This window comes from Catharus ustulatus, chromosome 21 (genome assembly GCF_009819885.2).
Source record: "Catharus ustulatus isolate bCatUst1 chromosome 21, bCatUst1.pri.v2, whole genome shotgun sequence".
In the NCBI taxonomy this organism is placed as follows: domain Eukaryota; kingdom Metazoa; phylum Chordata; class Aves; order Passeriformes; family Turdidae; genus Catharus; species Catharus ustulatus.
This window is the reverse complement of record NC_046241.1, coordinates 368570-385685: the sequence shown is the minus strand read 5'-3', so window position 1 is coordinate 385685 and position 17116 is coordinate 368570. Positions and strand designations below refer to the sequence as shown.

General features: G+C 49.9%; 2 protein-coding genes across 2 annotated transcripts in view; both read left to right on the top strand.

Annotated features, from left to right (window-relative positions):
- On the top strand, positions 1-5670 carry LOC117005730 (alpha-1-microglobulin/bikunin precursor). Its single transcript, XM_033077749.1, has 10 exons — positions 1-111; positions 678-820; positions 1106-1182; positions 1648-1761; positions 2377-2478; positions 3093-3130; positions 3892-3970; positions 4055-4222; positions 4377-4553; positions 5602-5670. The coding sequence occupies exons 1-10, from the start codon at positions 1-3 to the stop codon at positions 5631-5633; spliced, it is 1041 nt and encodes a 346-aa protein (XP_032933640.1). The 3' UTR covers positions 5634-5670.
- Positions 5671-6668: 998 nt separating this feature from the next.
- RABL6 (RAB, member RAS oncogene family like 6) overlaps positions 6669-17116 on the top strand; it is a 52553-nt gene continuing 42105 nt past the window's right edge. Inside the window, exons 1-2 of the mRNA XM_033077189.2 lie at positions 6669-7026; positions 13923-14057. Of these exons, the coding sequence (XP_032933080.1) occupies positions 6897-7026; positions 13923-14057 (265 nt within the window). The 5' untranslated portion in view covers positions 6669-6896. The remainder of the gene's footprint in view (positions 7027-13922; positions 14058-17116) is intronic.

The window sequence follows — 17116 nt, the reverse complement described above, 5'->3', positions numbered from 1 at the left end:
ATGATTATTTGGGGTCTCATTTCCCTCTTCCTCTTCACTGCAGCTCGTGGAACACCCATCGGAGACCAGGATGAAGATATCCAAGTGGAGGAGAATTTTCAGGCTGAGCAGGTAATGGCAGCTTGTGGGCAAAAGGGATGGGGTAAGCTTTCTTTCATTTTTCTCCAGAAAGAAGGGCAATAATGCCCATGCCCATGCCAGGCTGTGCAGTGTGGCACTCCCTGCTGCCACTCAGAAGGTGCCAGCCTCATCCCGGCAAACCCCAAGCATGGTGGCTGCGGTTCAAGTGCCAGGGCAGATGAGTCCTGTGGAATGTCTGTGGTTCAGCATGTAGGATTTCTGTGGGGTGCAGGCTGCCTGAGAGGTCCTCCACAACGCACCCTGTTCCCTGCCAGGCTTCAAACAGCCCTGCATGTGTGCCAAGGTCTGGGTGCCACTGGTAAACCTGAGAGGATGCCAGCCTCATGCCTCTAGCCCTGCCTCATAGTCAGGGAACTAAGGAAAATTCTGCTAATACACTCCCCAAATCCTGCAGCAGCTCTGGCCTCAGCACCCTGCATCACCACCTCCCAGTTTCTCCCTAGGTCAGGAAGATTTAAACTCTCTACAAAACCAGGTGATGTCCCATCTTGGTGAGGAGGGTTCATAGTGCAGATGTCTCTCTCTTCTCCCTGTAGATGTATGGGAAATGGTTTGACATTGCCATTGGCACGACCTGCAAGTGGATGAAAAACTACAAGGAGAAGTTCAGCATGGGCACACTGGTGCTGGGCCCTGGCCCCAGCGCTGACCAAATCAGCACTACGAGCACCAGGCTGAGGTATGGGGAACTGCTGGGGGCTCGGCTGGAGGTGCTTGAGCCCCCTCCAAAGTCACCCCACCCAGGGGTGCTCCCTCTCCCAGGGGCTGGGACAGACACAGGGGTTACTTGCTCTGCCTGGCATTCAAGCCCTGAGGTGGGGATGGATTTGGCTCAAATACCCGATGCCTTGGGCAGCACAGTTTCAGGGGTCCTGCACCATGGCCTTGGTGCTCCAGACATGATTTTCATGCCATAACCATGGAAAACAATCCTTCCAAGTATCTGTTTTCTTCCTCTCTCCAGGCAAGGTGACTGCACACAAGTCTCAGGGGAGTACCAGAAAACCAGCACCCCTGGCAAATACACCTACTACAACCCCAGTGAGTTGGGGTGAGGCATGGCTGGGAGATGGGGACCAGCTCTGAGGACAGCTGGCAGAGGTGGAAGGGGTTCAGAAGAGCAGGGCTCAGAGGCCACTCCACAGTTTGGGTCATTTCTAGCCAAAGTATAGAGTAAAGCTGTGGGGAAAGGGCTCTTTGAGCACTGTCCCTGGAAAGCCACAGGATGATGAGATGTTGCAGCATGTTGCTCCTGCCCACAGGGTCCCAGACTGAGGCAGGGGCCAGTCACACTTCAGGAACATTAGTGGTATTTTAGTTGTTCACAGTTGAGACTCAGACTGGTGAGCCTAAAGGGAGTCATGGCTGTATCTGAGTCTGTTTCCCAAAAACCATGTTTTTTAAATAAGATACCTGATTTCAGCCACTAGCTTTGGGACTGTCCTACACTGCTCCATCTCACCGTGAGGGGCAAGAATGACATCTCTGTGTGTCTGTCTCACCCAGAATGGCATGTGTCTATCCAGTCCTATGTGCTCCGTACCAACTATGAAGAATATGCTGTCATTCTGATGAAGAAGAAAAGCAGTTTTGGTCCAAGCACCACCCTGAAGCTGTACGGTATGTCTGGCCATGGCACTTGAGGTCAAGCAGGCTCTAGGGTGGACCAGCACAGCTCAAAAACACCACCCAAGGGTCTCTCAGCTCTTTTGGCTTTAAGGGACCTGACCATGGGCTTTGGAAATGGTGACTTAGACCAGCTCATCTTTGGCATGGCAGAGGTGGAGCCTCATGGCTCCATGAAAGCCACATCAGGCACTGAACATCCAAAACAGCATGGTGTTTGGAATGAAGGTGGTGATATCCGCTTAGAGGAAACCCAGCCCTGAAGTGGCAGGAGATGTTGTCTTCTATTATTAAGAAACATTAAACCCACTTTGTCCAGCCTTTGGTCAAGGCTGGTCAAGAACAACAGGCTGCCCAGGGAAGCAGTGACATCACTGTGCCTGGAAAGGTTCAAAAAACATGGAGATGTGGAGCTTAGGAACATGCTTCAGGGTAGACATAGCAGTGCTGGGTCAATGACTGGGCTTGATCTTTGCTTCCCTAATTCTGTGCTGGGAAGGACCAGGAGGCTGGTGTTGCACCCACCTGCCTGCAGCCACCTGAGCTCAGTGGGTGCTTGGAGGCTGCACTCCCACACCAACCCTGCTCACAGCCCATTCTCTTTCCCAGGGAGGAATCCAGAGCTGCGGGAGGACCTCATTGAGTCTTTCCATCAGCTGGCTCTGGAGATGGGCATCCCTGAAGACTCCATCTTCATCCTGGCCAACAGAGGTAACCTCCCATGGGGCATATACATGTCTTGCTGACAGAACACTCCAGCTGCTCCTTCTGGGTCTGCCAAGCTGGGGAGATGGAGGATGGTTTAGAGGGAGAGAGGAGAGAAATATTTTTGTAGCATGGGATGAAAAGGAAATAAAGCCATGTGTCAGTCAGGATTCGACCAGAGAAATCAACTTCCAGTCAGAGGGGTCTGTGCTGGGCTGTCAGGTCAATGAAGTCACACCACTGTGCTGGGATGAGGGCATGAGATCCTTGTGTCTGGTCCCCAGGCTGGGTGCTGCCAGCACCTGGGACACTCCTTGCTCAGTCTGGGGTTCAGAAGGGGCTAGCATGATGGAGGGGGTGGGGGGTTGTAGGATTTTTGGGGGGACCTAGGGGGGGTGTGGAGATTTTGGGGAGATGGAGGGAGGTATGGCCATATTAGGATGGTGCTTCTGTGAGTGGGAGGTGGAAAACAGAAAGAGGGGAAGAATGTTGGGTGGAAGTGGGAGGGTATCCTTTTGCCCAGGGTCCTGGATGTGCACAGTGCTGGACTCACTGAGACAAGTTTGTCAGGACCAACTCTCCTCTCACACTGCTCATCTTCTCTCCTGCTCCTGGGTCAGGTGAATGTGTTCCTCAGGAGACTGAAAATGCTCCCCAGGTGAGTAGGCCAGCTGGGACCTTCTGAAGGGGATACCTTCCAAGCCAAACTCACTGGAGATGAGTTGTCCAGGGAGAAGGCTCCATGGGCAGGCTTTGTTGTTGGGCAGTGGCTCCACTGACCATCCTGGGAGTTGCTCTTCCACCTCTATTCATGGGCTTTGCCTGCAAGGATGGGGGGTAGGCAGGCGCAGGCTGCAGTGGGAGGGTCTTGGTGGGCACAAGAGCTTATTTCCAAGTGGAAGCCTTTTCCTACTCTGATTTTTTTCACAGTGTGAAGGTTGCTGGTGTTTCCTTGCTCCTTACCTGTCTGTGCATGTCTCAGCCAGGCTGTAGGCCCTTTCTCCAGGGATAGGGAAGCTTAGCACCCACTGGTCATTCAACTTCCATCACTCAGCCCCCTCCCAGCCTCTCAGAGTTGAGTGTTGAAAGATTTTCCAGGGGGAATGGGACTTACATAGGAGAAACAAACTCCATAGTAGGTAACACACCATTGAGGCACATCCCCAGCATGGGGCATGACTTGGGCACTTTGGGTGTCTTAATCCACAACCTGGGATTGTGGACCCCACCCTGGAAGAGCACAGGGCTGGGGAGATCATAAAGTGTGGAGGGATCACAGCCTGCAGATCCGAGATCAGTGACTGGAGACATGCTGGGAGCACAGAGGAGGGTTGGAACCTGACACAGCCCACCCTGAGGTGAGCAGCAGGTCTCACAGGCAGGAACTGATGACTGTTCTGTACTTCCTTATTGGTGCAGAGGGCACGGAGAGCAGTCCTGCCCCTGGAGGAGGGCTCAGCTGCAGGACCCCTGCCCAATTACATTGGCAATAAGGAAGGTAGGTCCCAGGGGAGGAGGCTGCATCGGACCCCCCTGGCCTGCACTCCCATTTGCCTGTGACCCATGGTGTGCTGGTCCACAGACTCGTGCCGGCTGAGCCAGGACCCCGGGCCCTGCAGCGGGATGCTCTCCCGCTTCTTCTACAACTCCTCCTCCATGGCCTGTGAAACTTTCCTCTACGGAGGCTGTCTGGGCAATGGCAACAACTTCTACTCCGAAAAGGAGTGCCTGCAGGCATGCCGGACTGAGGGTGAGAATCCCAGCTGGGCTGGGGCACTGGAGGTGCCTTTGCTGAGGCATCACAAAGGATCTGAGCATTGCCTTGAATGCCACATGTCTGGCATCCATGTGGAAGCTGTGGGGGTCCCTGGACCCACCACCTCACGCAGCTCCTGTCCCTGCAGCTGCCTGCAGGCTGCCTATTGTCCCAGGTCCCTGCCAGGCACTGGTGACACGCTGGGCCTTCGATGCAGCCCAGGGCAAGTGCATCACCTTCAGCTATGGGGGCTGCAAAGGCAATGGGAACAAGTTCTACTCGGAGAAGGAGTGCAAGGAGTACTGCGGGGCACCTCAGCTGGCAGGTATTCCCCTTGGCCCCCCACCCCAGGGCAGCAGCCTGCACCACCTCCTGTCCTGCACTGGATCTGCCTGGGGTAGAAACTTGGCTGTCCTGGTCTTGGATGGATATGTCCTGACTCTGGATGGGTCAAGGAAGAGTCCCTCATGGGCCTGGGATGGGTTTGTCATAGGTTCAGCATCAGTCTGATGCTGGAATGGGTCTGGGTTGGTTTTGTGCTCTGCCTGAGATGGATCATTCTGGGTGAGGATGGGTGTGTCCTGGGGCTGGGATGGGTTTGTCATGGTCCGTGATGGGTGTGGGATGTTTTTGTGCTGTGCCTGGGAGGGATCTGTCCTGGATGGGGAATAGGGCCATTAACCCACAGACAGTATAGCACAGGCAGGCTGCAGACATGCTGAGGCCATGACTGAACTTCAGTGTGGTCTTGGTAAGAGGGAGAACATCCCCAGGCAGGTTGCGGTGCAGTGGGGAGCAGTGGAGGCAACAGCCTCTGGGCTGAAAGATTTGGGGGTGTGAGAACCAACAAAGGACCAACTCACGGCTCTGTCTGGGATGTGACACCTGCCAAGCCCCCCAGCTCCAGCCAGTGCAGGGGTTTCCATACTGAACCTTCTTGGGAGACACAACAGGCACCACTCAGCTGTCAGGGGAAGTGATTGACCAGGTTGTGTTCATGAAGAGAATCTTGAGTGACTGAGTCATCTTCCACCATATCCAGCCCTGGGTGAGCCTGTTCCCAGGAGGGCGGGAGCTGGGAACTTGACCTGAGCCCACGGATGGGAGATGGAGCCTGTCTTAGGGCAGAACCCATATTTTATAATCACTACCAGCAATATAAAGTAAAGTAATGCAATATAAAGTAAAGTAATGCCACCATGTGGGACAGGAAGCGTGGGACAGCATGGGCGTGCAGAGATGGTCTAGACTGCTACGCTCATCCATCACTGGTGGCACGGACAAAGTGGGAAGCAGCATCCATCATCTGTGACTGCAGGGTGATGAAGGATCTGGGGGTCTGTCCATCACCTGCTGTGTCTCTCCACTTACAGAGGATGAAGAGTTCCTGCATCTCTCAAACTGATGCAGGCAGAGGATGAGGCGCTGGCACCCAGCACCGGGGTCCTGCAGGACGGTGCTGGCAGCTGTGGCAGCACAGGAGTTTCCTCCAGCAGTAAATGTCTCTCATGTCACCAAAGAGCCCAGTGTCAATCCTCAGGCTGGTGGGAAGCAGGGTGGGGGGCGCAGGAGGGGCAGGAGATGCTGTGGGGTCCTCTCTGGCCTCCCTGGTGGGTGTCCCACTGAGCCTCTGCCCCTTCCTCAGGCTGCTGCCCTCTGCCACACAGAGCCGGGGTGGCACCGAGAGGCACAGGGGTCCCACTGGATGGGTCCAGCCCCCATTTCCCAGGGGATGGGCTGCCGGGAAGGGAACAGCAAGGGAGGGTGCAGGTGTTTGCTCCTCCTTAAAGGTGAATGATTACAGCTGGCTCGGCGTCATGGTGGGACCTGGGAGACTCGTGTGTGGCCGAGACGGAGGGCACGGAGAGGGAGGGTAATCACGGGAGTTTGTATGGAGTTTGCAGCATGGGATTAAGGGATGTCAGAGAGCACCCTCAGGGGCCACAGAAGAGTTACGGGGTTATGAGGATCACAAGAAACGGGGCTGGCACAGGAGCAGACGACACAGGTTATGGCAGTCTCAGGGGGCATAGGGGTCCCAGGAAGGGATTGGAGGTGTTTCGGGAGTAGTCTCCCAGAGATGCTGCCGTGGCCTCGTGAGGGGGTCACGGATGGGAGACTGTGAAGCTGGCAAGAGGGGATTGCGAGACTCTTGGGAGGTCATGGGGGTCACGCTGCGGGGGTCTTGGACGGGTTGGGCTGCACTCGGCCTTCGATGGAGTCACGTTGGGGGTTCCCGAGGGTCCCCGCGGCGCCCGCGCTCCGCGCCCTTCTGTCCGTCGCCGGCCGCCGTACCCGCGCCGCGCGTGCCCCGGCCCCCTGCGGTGAGGCGGAAGAGCCAAGATGGCGGTGGCGGGAGCCCCGCGCCGCCCCCGCTCCCCACGCCCGGCCTCTGGCACCGGCCCCCAGCGGGGCTGAGCGGCCCGGCCCCACCGCCCCGCGCCGGACCCCGGCACCGGCTCCACCGCCTGGCGCCGGGACATGCCCCGATAGTGCCCCTCCCCCCGGCGCAGCTTCCTTCTGCCGGGCTGGGCCGGCACACCTCCCCCCGGCATGGCCGGGCCAGCCCCGCTGCAGCCCTGAGCCGCCCCGTGCCTCCGCCGCGGCCGCCCTGCCCCTGAGCCCGCGCTCGGCCCGTTCCCCGGGGTGCAGGTGTGGGATCACGAAGATGTTCTCGGCCCTGAAGAAGCTGGTGGGCTCGGACCAGGCTGCGGTCCGCGACAAAAACATCCCTGCGGGGCTGCAGTCCATGAACCAGGCGCTGCAGAGGAGGTTCGCCAAGGGAGTCCAGTATAACAGTGAGTCGGAGCGCTGGGCCGGGGCGGCCCGGCCAGCCCGGGGGGAGGCAGGCGGCCCTGTCTGGTGCTCCGTGGGGTGCCCGGGGACCGCAGAGGGGCTGGGAGCGCGTGAGCTTTCTTTGTGCTGGTTGGTGCTTTCATCCGTATTCGCTCAAAGCCAAGTTTGGAATTAAATGTTGGAGTTCGTGGGAGGAGTGAGGGGATAGGAAACTTTTGTCTTTTGGTGCAGGACTCGCGACCCGAGGTGCAGCAGCGTCCCTGAGCGCTGCCTGCCGGCTGTGGCACAGGAGTGCCTGATACATCAGTTTGTGTCAGTTCGAGCATCAAGAGGGTAACTCCCATGAGTGCGTGGGTGACCTTCCCTGCAGCGCAGGATAATGGTGTTTATAATTAAGCTGTAGTGGTTGCATGGTAAAAGTCTATTAAAAAGCTCAACCCTGCCAGGCTGTAGTAAAAGGTGGACAGCGAATACCTCTGTGTGCCCTTGGTACATCATTTCATCCTGGCTGTCTTTTCTGCAACTGATACATTTGCTCTTTTGTCAAGGAAAACTTTCAGAATTCTTTTTCTCTCAATGTTGAGGCTTAGGGCTGCATTTTTCTCTTCCAGCTCAGTAAAGATGATTTTTAATACAGTGTTTCAGGAGGGCATTGCAAGTGTGTGATATATGTCCCAAAGTAATAATTGTGAGACAGGGACAGCAGCTATGTCATTCCTGCTGAAAATAGAACTGGTTTCAGAGAACACTGTGAGTACCAGCTCATCTGTGGATCCAGGCAGGCGGGGGAGGCAGATTGCGCAAAGCTGAGAGATTGGCAGGTGGGAAAAAGACTGATTTTTAAACGTGGCACTAGATAATTTCTGTGAAGGCACACATTTTGGAGGAATAGAGCTGTTGGATCTTGGTCTGAAACAGTGATAGAGAAGTTACACTTTGGGTTTTGGGGTATTTTTTACTTTGTTTAATATTATGGCTGTTGGCTGTGCTTTGGGATTGAGGTTTCAAAGTGCTCTGCTTTACTAGAGAGAGATTTGGTGCCTTTATCCATAGCACATCTACAGATATACTGGTACTGTTTAATTTATAGAATTAATGTCTTAGCGAGCAGTCCTGAATGTGAAAAGCAGCAGTGTGATTGTTGAGACTAGATTTCCAGTGAAAGATGGGGATGAGAATGAAGGTGCGCTGCCTTGGAACACAGAACTGCATCCTTAAATATGTACTGGAGATCTGCTGGTCTCAGACTGTTAGTTTGTGCAGAGGCTTCGTGTGGCCGCAGTCCAGGACACCTGTGTGATACACGGGCAGCTGAGTGCCAGAGATCAGGTAGCTAATACCAGCTTGTGAATTATATAAGAGCCAGGAGCTGACTTCTCAGACAGGGGAGGTTTGTGCTGTGGACAGAAGGGATCATCTGCATCCTGCTGGCACAGGATGGGTCCAGCTCTGCTCCATGGCAACTGCATTGTGCCAGACCTGTGGATGGGCACCTGCCATCCCATGGCCATTTGTGCAAAGCCAAAGATGCTAACTGTACCTTCACTGCTTTTTGTCTCTTTAGTGAAAGCCTCAGGAAAGGTTTTTGGTTTGTGCTCTGTTTTAGCAGGATTTGTGTTCTGGTTACTGCTTTATAGCTGAAAACTGCAGCTTTCTGTCACTGCCTTAAGGCAAGCTTTCCAATCTCCATAGTAACTCTTGCCAGCATCACTGTTATATAATATTTATAGGAGATACAGGCTGGCTTGCAAAAGGGCTTCCAGGTACACCCCATAGCCATGGCGCTGGGGAGATGGGGAATGTTCCAGCATGGTGAGGTGGTCTCAGTTGAAGGTGGGCTGTGAAGGAATGTCCTTACAAGGGCCATTGCTCAGGAAGAGCAGAACTGCAAATCCTGTGCATTGCCAATTCTCCTTTCTTGGCAAATTCCTGACATTCAGCAGAGGACTGCAGGATGTGGTTTGGAGCCACCGTTAGCACAAAGATCTTTACAGCTCCTCTCTTTCTCTGAAGCTACCTAAACCAAAGGGCACTGTGATTTGTTTTACAGAAATATGTCTTGGCTGCATCAGATCCTGAGTGAAACCTGTTTCCTTCCCAGAAATGTAGTGGGCTGAGAATACCTTGGGATGAAGCAGCCTGGGACACAGGCTTTGTACGTGGCTCTGGGTGCCTCCCTGGGCTCAGAGCAGCCCCTGCTGTGCCAGCCCTGCAGCTCTCATGTACGTTTTGTAACAGATAGCCCTGTGTTTGAGGTGATGCTGAAGGCTGTGAGGTATTTTAATGGCACTGGTGGTTACAGACCCTGGGTAGAATGGAACACTAAGCTGAACCCAAATGATTTGTTTTGGCCGTCCCTCTGTGACACAGTCAACTTTTCAAAAGGCAGAGCATTGAAGGGTGGGAAGGTTTAGATTTCTAATGAAATTATGAGAGCAGAGACCAGTACCAGCCTTTGGCAGCAATCATGTCCTTTGCTTGGGACATCCTATTGTAAAACAAAAGCATTTCCATACTGCATTCCAGCACACACACACTCTCTTGTACCATCTGCATAAAGCTGCTGTGGTTCACATCCAGTTAACACCAGAGATCCCTGAGCACTCAGAAAACACAGAGCTGAAAATGATGTGGGTCTCTGTCATGTATGTCATGGCTGGAATGTTTATAAAGGATCATGATTCCAGGGGTGGGGAACCAGTCTTTGTGAAAACTTGCTCTTGTTTTCCTGTTTGGGATACCTGGGATCAGGTGTGCTGTGTGGCTGTTCCAAGGGCTGTACTGGCCCCATGAGGGAACATGGCAAGAGCAAGTAAAAGGAAGTGGCTCTCATGCCCTTTGGCAGCAGTACTTGTTTGGACAAATTACAAGAGCAGTTGCAGAATGTAATTTTGAGCACCAGGGTGCTCAAACGTGACCGTTTATGTAGGACAGTGATGGGCAAACAACGGTCCTGGGATTTGCTGATCAGGGACAGGAACAAAAGACATGGAGGTGCCAAATGTTCATCCATTCTATTCCCCAGACATGGAGCCCTTGCTCTGGGCTTTACACACCGCATCCAGTGTGTCACTTGACAAATCCCACTGCTGTGTGTGCCTGGAGCACAAGCACAAGGTGTGGGGATACCAAAGGCAGTAGCTCCAAGAATTCCCCCCACTCACTCTTCTTATTAATTTTTCTGCCTAATGGATTCCTTATAAGACAAAACTTAACACATGTACCTTTTTAGTAAGCATTATAGCCCTTAGTTCTTTTGTGTTGCTTTGGAATTGTAGTTCCCAGACTCATTGTTCAGTATTTTCGTTCAGCACCACTCCCAAAAGGAAGGCTTCTCTTCCTACTACTTCCCACCTTCTCTTGTTTTCTCCTATGGCTGACACAGGTGTTTGTGCAGCGTGTGCCAACCCTGCTTTGCCTGCTGCTGGCCTGTGCTTATTGGAGGCATGTGTGGGGAGTGTCTGCAGAGCAGGTGGTGCTGCTTTTGGCAGCAGAACAAGATGAAAGCATTTCAGGTAAAATCCCGAAGACCTTGATGAGTGTAAAGGTATGACCCTTTCCATGGGGTTATTAGTTTCGGGATCTTTGCTGCAGAGTCTTGGAGGAATGTGGACAAAGCTGGGAATTCCTGGCTTCTAGTTCTTAGTTGGTCTCAGACCTGTTCTCTGGGCCTGTGTCATCTTTCATTGCTGCTCTGCTTTCATTTCCCCATCTGGAGAATGGAAATCTCTCCTGATGCAATGAAATATTAATCAGGTGATTTGTTTAGCTTTTTCCTTGCCTCTTGATCTATTCCCCATCCCTACCCTTCTCACAGATAATTCTCCTGTCTTTGCTACAAACCTCTGTCTGTTTGCAGTAAGTACTGATTTTACTCCAAATGAAAATAAGGCAACAGTTTTACTTAATAGTATTAACCTCGCCTATAATTACTGTTCCTCTTTCCACATCCAGCCACAGCCCGGCCTGGCTGTGCTTGGAAGCTCACTCAGGCCTTCCTGCCTTGCGGGTGCCTGTCACTGAGCACACCTGCCCCAGCCAAAGTCCCAAAACCAGACTTTACTAAAAGTGATTTGTGTCACCTACCTTCTTCCTGTTCTGTTTTTAAAGACTTTTTCTTTCTTCAGGAAAAGAGTCAGTGAGAACTTGTGCACTATGTAGGAGAAGAGAGATCCTAATGGAGAGTGCTGGAGCTGGAAGGGGCCCTTGGACCTGCTCAGACTTGAGTGTGTGGTGCCACGAGCACCTTGCACTGATCTAAACGTGAGCTGATTAGGGCTGGGGGGGAGATTCCCTTGCATTCTAATGTGCTGCTCACGCTGTTCATTCAACTGGGCACTGGAGCTAGAGAAGAAAACTGAAAATTGATAATTTTGTGGTTATTTTTCAGCCAGTTTCTTGATCCAGTTCCATGTTTAAGTGCATAAAAAATGGTTTTGGCATGAGGAAAGACTGTCCCTTCTGGGAAGAGCTCATGACTATATCATCTGGTAGTGATCCTGAAAGCGCACCTTGTGAGCAGCCTGACTGTTTAAGGAAAGGTCTATTTGTCCCTTAAAACTCACTGTTTTCGTATCTCATGCTGCATTCGGGGTGGGGGGAGTGGTGTGCGGGATATGAATTTGAACATTTTAGGACAGGCAGTGAGAGCATTTGGAAAGGTTTGGGTTTGAAAGGGGACAAATGGAATCTCAGTTCTGCCTATGCCATGGACTGGCTTCATTATTCCAGAAAATGAAGGGCATTTTCTATTAATTGTTTTACCATCTGTAAGTAGAAAACAGTCACACACAAGGTGACAAGAAATGCAGGAACTGGTTTGTTGTGTCTGCAGAGATGTTCTAGGATCTTTAAGGGAAGTCAGCCTATAAATACGGTGTTCATTTTTCCTTTATTATCCTGGTGTGGTAAATAATTTTGAAAAACAATAAACAGCTCTGAAAAAGAATAACCCTCTGTGTTATTAAAGCACAGTGGAACTGCAGCAATAGACAGAATTCCTCCACAGACTTTGTGTGCTTTATCTTCAAGATGACCTCTTCAGCTCTTCTCTGAAATGCCTGCAGCAGCTCCTGAGCTGCAGCAGAAGGCAGTCTTCTGTCTCAGATCTCCTTGCCCAAATGATTATGCACAACCTAATGCTAATCACCTGACTGCCATTAGATGTCTGTGAGGTGGCCCATTTTCCAGGGGATCATAGCTCCAAATCGAAGGCCTGGTGACAGGAGGTTGTAGCCAGGTGAGGGTCAGCCTCCTCTACCAAGTAACAAGTTACTGGAGGGGAAACAATCTCAACTTGCATATGGGGAGGTTTAGATTTGCTTTTAGGGAAAATTTCTTCACAAAAAGGGCTATTCAGCCCTGTCACAGGCTGCTCTGGACAGTGGTGGAGTCCCCGACCCTGAAGGGATTTTAAAACCACGTGGATGTGGCACATGGGACATGGTTTTCTGGTAGCCTTGCTAGTGCTGAGGGAATGTTGGAATAGTTGATCTTAAAGGTCCTTTTCAACCTAAATCATTCGGTGATTCTGTTCTCTCAAGGCATGAGAAGTGTTTAAGCAGAAAGGGAAATTATAGAGGACATAATGGAAGGAAGAGCCTGGCAGAAAAGGCCAGCAAGGGAATAGGGTATGACACAGCAGGAGTAAGGGCCAGAGAGAGGTAGAGAAGGCAGGAGGATGGGAGGTTGTTGCAAATGAGTGACTTAGATCACTTAAAGAACGAGCAGCAGCTGTACAAGCAGAAGTGGTCTAGATATGATATGTTTTGAGTGTGACTTGACGAAGGTAGTTCATTCTGTTACTGACATGCACAAAACACCCCAAGGAAAAATTGAATTGGAACTGAAGTGGAATGAGTGACATAGACACCCACCTATTGAGTTATGAGGCACAAAGGGGAGCCCTTTCTAAACTCCTGATGGAGTTTAAGTGCTTCTGGGTCCAATCTTGGTCTCAGACTTCCACTTGGACAGTTTATGTCTAATGGAATTGTCTATACAGAGTTTATAATATTTAACACTGAGTATCAATTTCATTAGTATTAATTCCACATGCCATCAGTTCCTTACTGTTGGGCAAGGAGGGATCTCTTCTGAGGTAAGGGATATCAGACCTAGAGAGGTGTTCCAGTTGAAGGGGAAACTCACAGGCAGATAGTCCAGCCACAGTTTAGAAAGAGCTTGGATTAGACTCCTGATCTGTCAGGGGTAATAGGTCTCCCCCTCAAGGAGAAGTTAAAGAGGTGTCCCAGCTGCAGGGGAGGTCCCCACCATGCAGCCACACCATTGGGCACGGAGAGCTCAGGGATGGCTCATCCTATCTGTCATATTGATAACATGGGGGCTCATAGTCTGATTGCATTGAATAGGAGGGGTGTGCAGGAGGCTCCTTGTACTCACATCTTTGTTCCGTGATAAACGAGTTTTGGAAAAGCCACCTGGTACTCTTGTGTTAATCCATGGTTGGTGTGGTGTTCCAAGCTCATGTGCACCAATGCTGGCTGTGTCACTGCTCCTCTTTGTCTTTCCCAAGGAATTCTTGGTCCAGCCACGGCTCAGGCCTTTGCTTCCTTTAAAGCCTGAACCAAACTGCTGCTGGTTTGCTTAAGGGGTCAAGTGTGTCCATCACAGAGCAGAGGCTCAGCTGGCTGGAGTTGTGCAGATTCTGAAGATTCAACCCTGCTGTTGGTTCGTTCTGCTGAGCTGGTGTGAGTTACTGAATAAACTCTGATTTAAATGACTGAGGCTCATGTTTTCTAACAACCCCCCTCCGTGCCTGTGTAGTATGGGAGGACTAATTACATCTGAATAATGCTTGCAAAAAGTTAGCGTGCTTTCACAGCATTCTTCAAGTTGTGTTTAATTACTTTATTTGTCTGCTTGCTCTTTTCTCCAGTGAAAATTGTCATCCGGGGGGACAGGAACACCGGGAAAACCACACTCTGGCACCGACTGCAGGGAAAGAAATTTATTGAGGAATATATTCCAACTCAGGAGATCCAAGTCACCAGCATCCACTGGAATTACAAAAGTAAGATGGAAGAGGGTGGAGGGAGTGACAGTCATGAGATGGTGCCCTGGGGGAGGAAATTCCACTGCAGCCTCATTTGCTTTTTTCTTCTCTGTCTGCTTGGGAGACAAAATGGTCTCTCATCACTCTTTTTAATTTATTATTCATAGTTTCTCAGTCATGTTTTTAGTTTTGTCAGACACTCTATGTTATAAGTGCTAAAGAATATGTCTGTGGAAACCACAATTCAAAGGAAGTGTTTAATAGGTGGTCAAAGTATTTGAAAAATTTGTAATATGCTTGACGTGTTAATTAGGAGGAGTTGTTGTATAAATCTGTCTCTGAAGCTCCCTCTCCTTTGGGTTGTTACTGTGTTGCCTAGAAGTGGATACATGGTGCAAACTGGATTTCACTGATGAAAATATAAGGAGCATCTGGTGACTGCGGGAAGATTTCAAAAATTATTGTGGTACTGTTAGCTCTAGGCTAGCTTACTGAAGCATGGAAGTGCTGATGCCTTTTTTAAGTTCTTGCTGCAGTCTGACTGATCAGGTGTGGTTTTAATTTTTATTTTACCGGTTGCAAGCGGCTGTGAAAGCCCTGCATCCCACGTAGAGAAGACACTGCAGGCACTGAAGTTGCATAGGGTTGTGATTCAGCAGTGCATTAAGTCCTGCTTTCACGTTGCTGATCAAGAATGCCACAGCCTGGGCTGAACTCCTGAGTATGAAAGTGCTCTGTAAGACTGAGTATGCTGTACAAAAAGGGTCAGCAGTTTGTCATTATCAGACATTGCCCATCTACCTCACTCTGATCTTCTGTTGAATCAGGTAGTGCCCAACTCCTCCCAGCCGGGAGAATACCCTGTGCAGTGGGATGAGCACCAAATTGCTGTGTCTGATTCACCACCAAATTTGAGTTGCAAGGTGATACTATGATGCCCACATCTCATGATAATGTACACAAAGCTGCAGGATGTGTTCACCAGCAGGTCTGCTGTGGCTACACAGAGGTGTTTCCCATCTGCAGCCAAAACTGTGGCATGGTGTATGTTAGCTGTGGCATCCTTACCCTCACTCCTCTTCCTTCCTCTCAGGATGTCAGCACATCAGTTACTGAGGAATGAACACAGAGCTTACAAATTAGATGATGGAAACTATCTCCAAAATCAAATTCAAATGCTTCAGCCTAAACAGACTTAGATCAGAGTAAGAAATAAAATTCCTCTTTCCTAGATACCCAAGTGTAAAGAATGCACTGAGTGTTAATTGTAGCTTTCTGCAGTATCATGGGTTAAAGCACCAGAGTTGGAATTCCTCTCTGGTGGCTGCAGGTAACACAACACTTGTGTTGGATACAGCCTGGGAGTCTGGAATTTATTGTAGGAGCCTTATTCAAATCTAACTGTATCCACAAACAGGTACAAAATGTGTATATGCAAAAAGGTGTTTGGAGGAAGACCAGTCATCTCACCTGTGTCTGCATTTCTTTTCCCAAGTCAAGGCTCAGGCACTGCTTTTTCAACACTGATGTAATCCTAGGGTAGAAAACACCTGCACCTGAGGCTGGCTTTGCTGTGTGCTGAGACCCACAGATATAGGTTATTTCTAGAGCCTACTTCTAACCTTGGTGTGCTACCTTTCTGTAGAGCTGCCTGGCCAGAGCTGACAGCAGTTGCTGAGGGATTTTTCTCAAGGTGAAATGTTGCTGACCTTGTAAAACTACCTGCAAAGCTATACCTGAAATTGTAACTTTCATTTGTGTTTCTTTTACAATGTAAAATGCTATACTATTGTCTTAGTCATAATTTCCACTGATGTAGGAATTTTTCCATTGATTTTCTTAAGATACATTTCAAAAAATAACCCGCATTTTAAAGACATTGTGAAGTCTGTTTCCTGCTGTGAGAAATTTCTATCCACAACTGGTGATGTGAGCCTTCGGAGTACTTGGTTCAGGTCTAAATCCTACCCTACTGGCCACATTAATCTCTAGAGGAAAAATAAAGTGTGTTTTTCCTGTGTTCTCAGGCTACCATGAATAAACATTATGAGGTAGTTGGTGGCAAATATTTACAGATGTTAATATTGAAGGATTCTTACATTGCCTGGTTTTAGAAGAATTCCATTTTAGATGCAAAATGTATCACTTTCAGAAATTTTATACTAGAGGAATTAATAAAGATAGCAGAATCTGAGTTACTTCTTATTCAGAGTGAACAAAGTTGCTTTTCTGTACCAATTGTAATGGGTATTTCTAATTTTTTATGTCCAAGTAAGGAATTACTATAATTTCTGACCCTAAGGAACACTTCTTTGGATTATACTGGTCACAAATTTTATTCTCTGTTTGGCAGTCTGAGAAAGGGAGTCTGAAATAAAAATTGACGGATAGGTGTGCTCAGATCCTTTGAATGCCTGAGGGATGGGAATGAGGGATGGCAGAGTTGCTTTGCACTGTAGAATTTGTGATCCAGAGCATAGGAAGTGAATCCTGTCATTGAACAAGGGTAAAAAATGTCTGAGGGCCTGTGAGTTCCTGGTGATAAACCCACCCACAATGTGATAATTCTTATTTTTAAATGAGCTTTCTTGCAGTTGGAGCCTTTTCATGGCTCTCCATCATTTTGTGGGAAGGCAGTGTTCAGTGCACCACTGGCCATGGAGTATCTGTCCTGAGCTGTTCAGTAGCAGCTCAGGACAGATCTTTGGAGTGTTTTGATCTGTGGTTTGTGCTAATCCAAGTTGGGGAGGTGAAAGGATAAATTGGCATTCTTTTTGCTGCTGCAGAGCTCCTTCGGGTGACACTGCTGGGTATGAGTCACACATCAAAGCCAAAGCAGCAGCACTAAAGTAATTATCCTCTTGCATGATCAGGATAATGAGGAATGACACTATTGATGAAAAGGAAGAACTTCCTGGCTGTGTGCAAGCAGGAAGAGTGTGGAAATGTGTTTTTCCTGTCTCGTGCAGTTTGCTTTGAGAAATTCTGCCCTTCCCTTCAGCCAGGGTGTAAAGCAGGTCTGTCGGGTGAGGAGATTCGGCTCCCCAGCTGTCAGGACTGTTGCTGCTCAGCAGGGT

Bases quoted from the DNA above. Each gene is read 5' to 3' on its own strand.
- LOC117005730 (XM_033077749.1), top strand. From the start codon at position 1: ATGATTATTTGGGGTCTCATTTCCCTCTTCCTCTTCACTGCAGCTCGT. The intron at 1,183-1,647 runs GTGAGTTGGGGT...TGTCTCACCCAG, and splicing joins ATACACCTACTACAACCCCA to AATGGCATGTGTCTATCCAG. The intron at 4,223-4,376 runs GTGAGAATCCCA...CTGTCCCTGCAG, and splicing joins GCAGGCATGCCGGACTGAGG to CTGCCTGCAGGCTGCCTATT.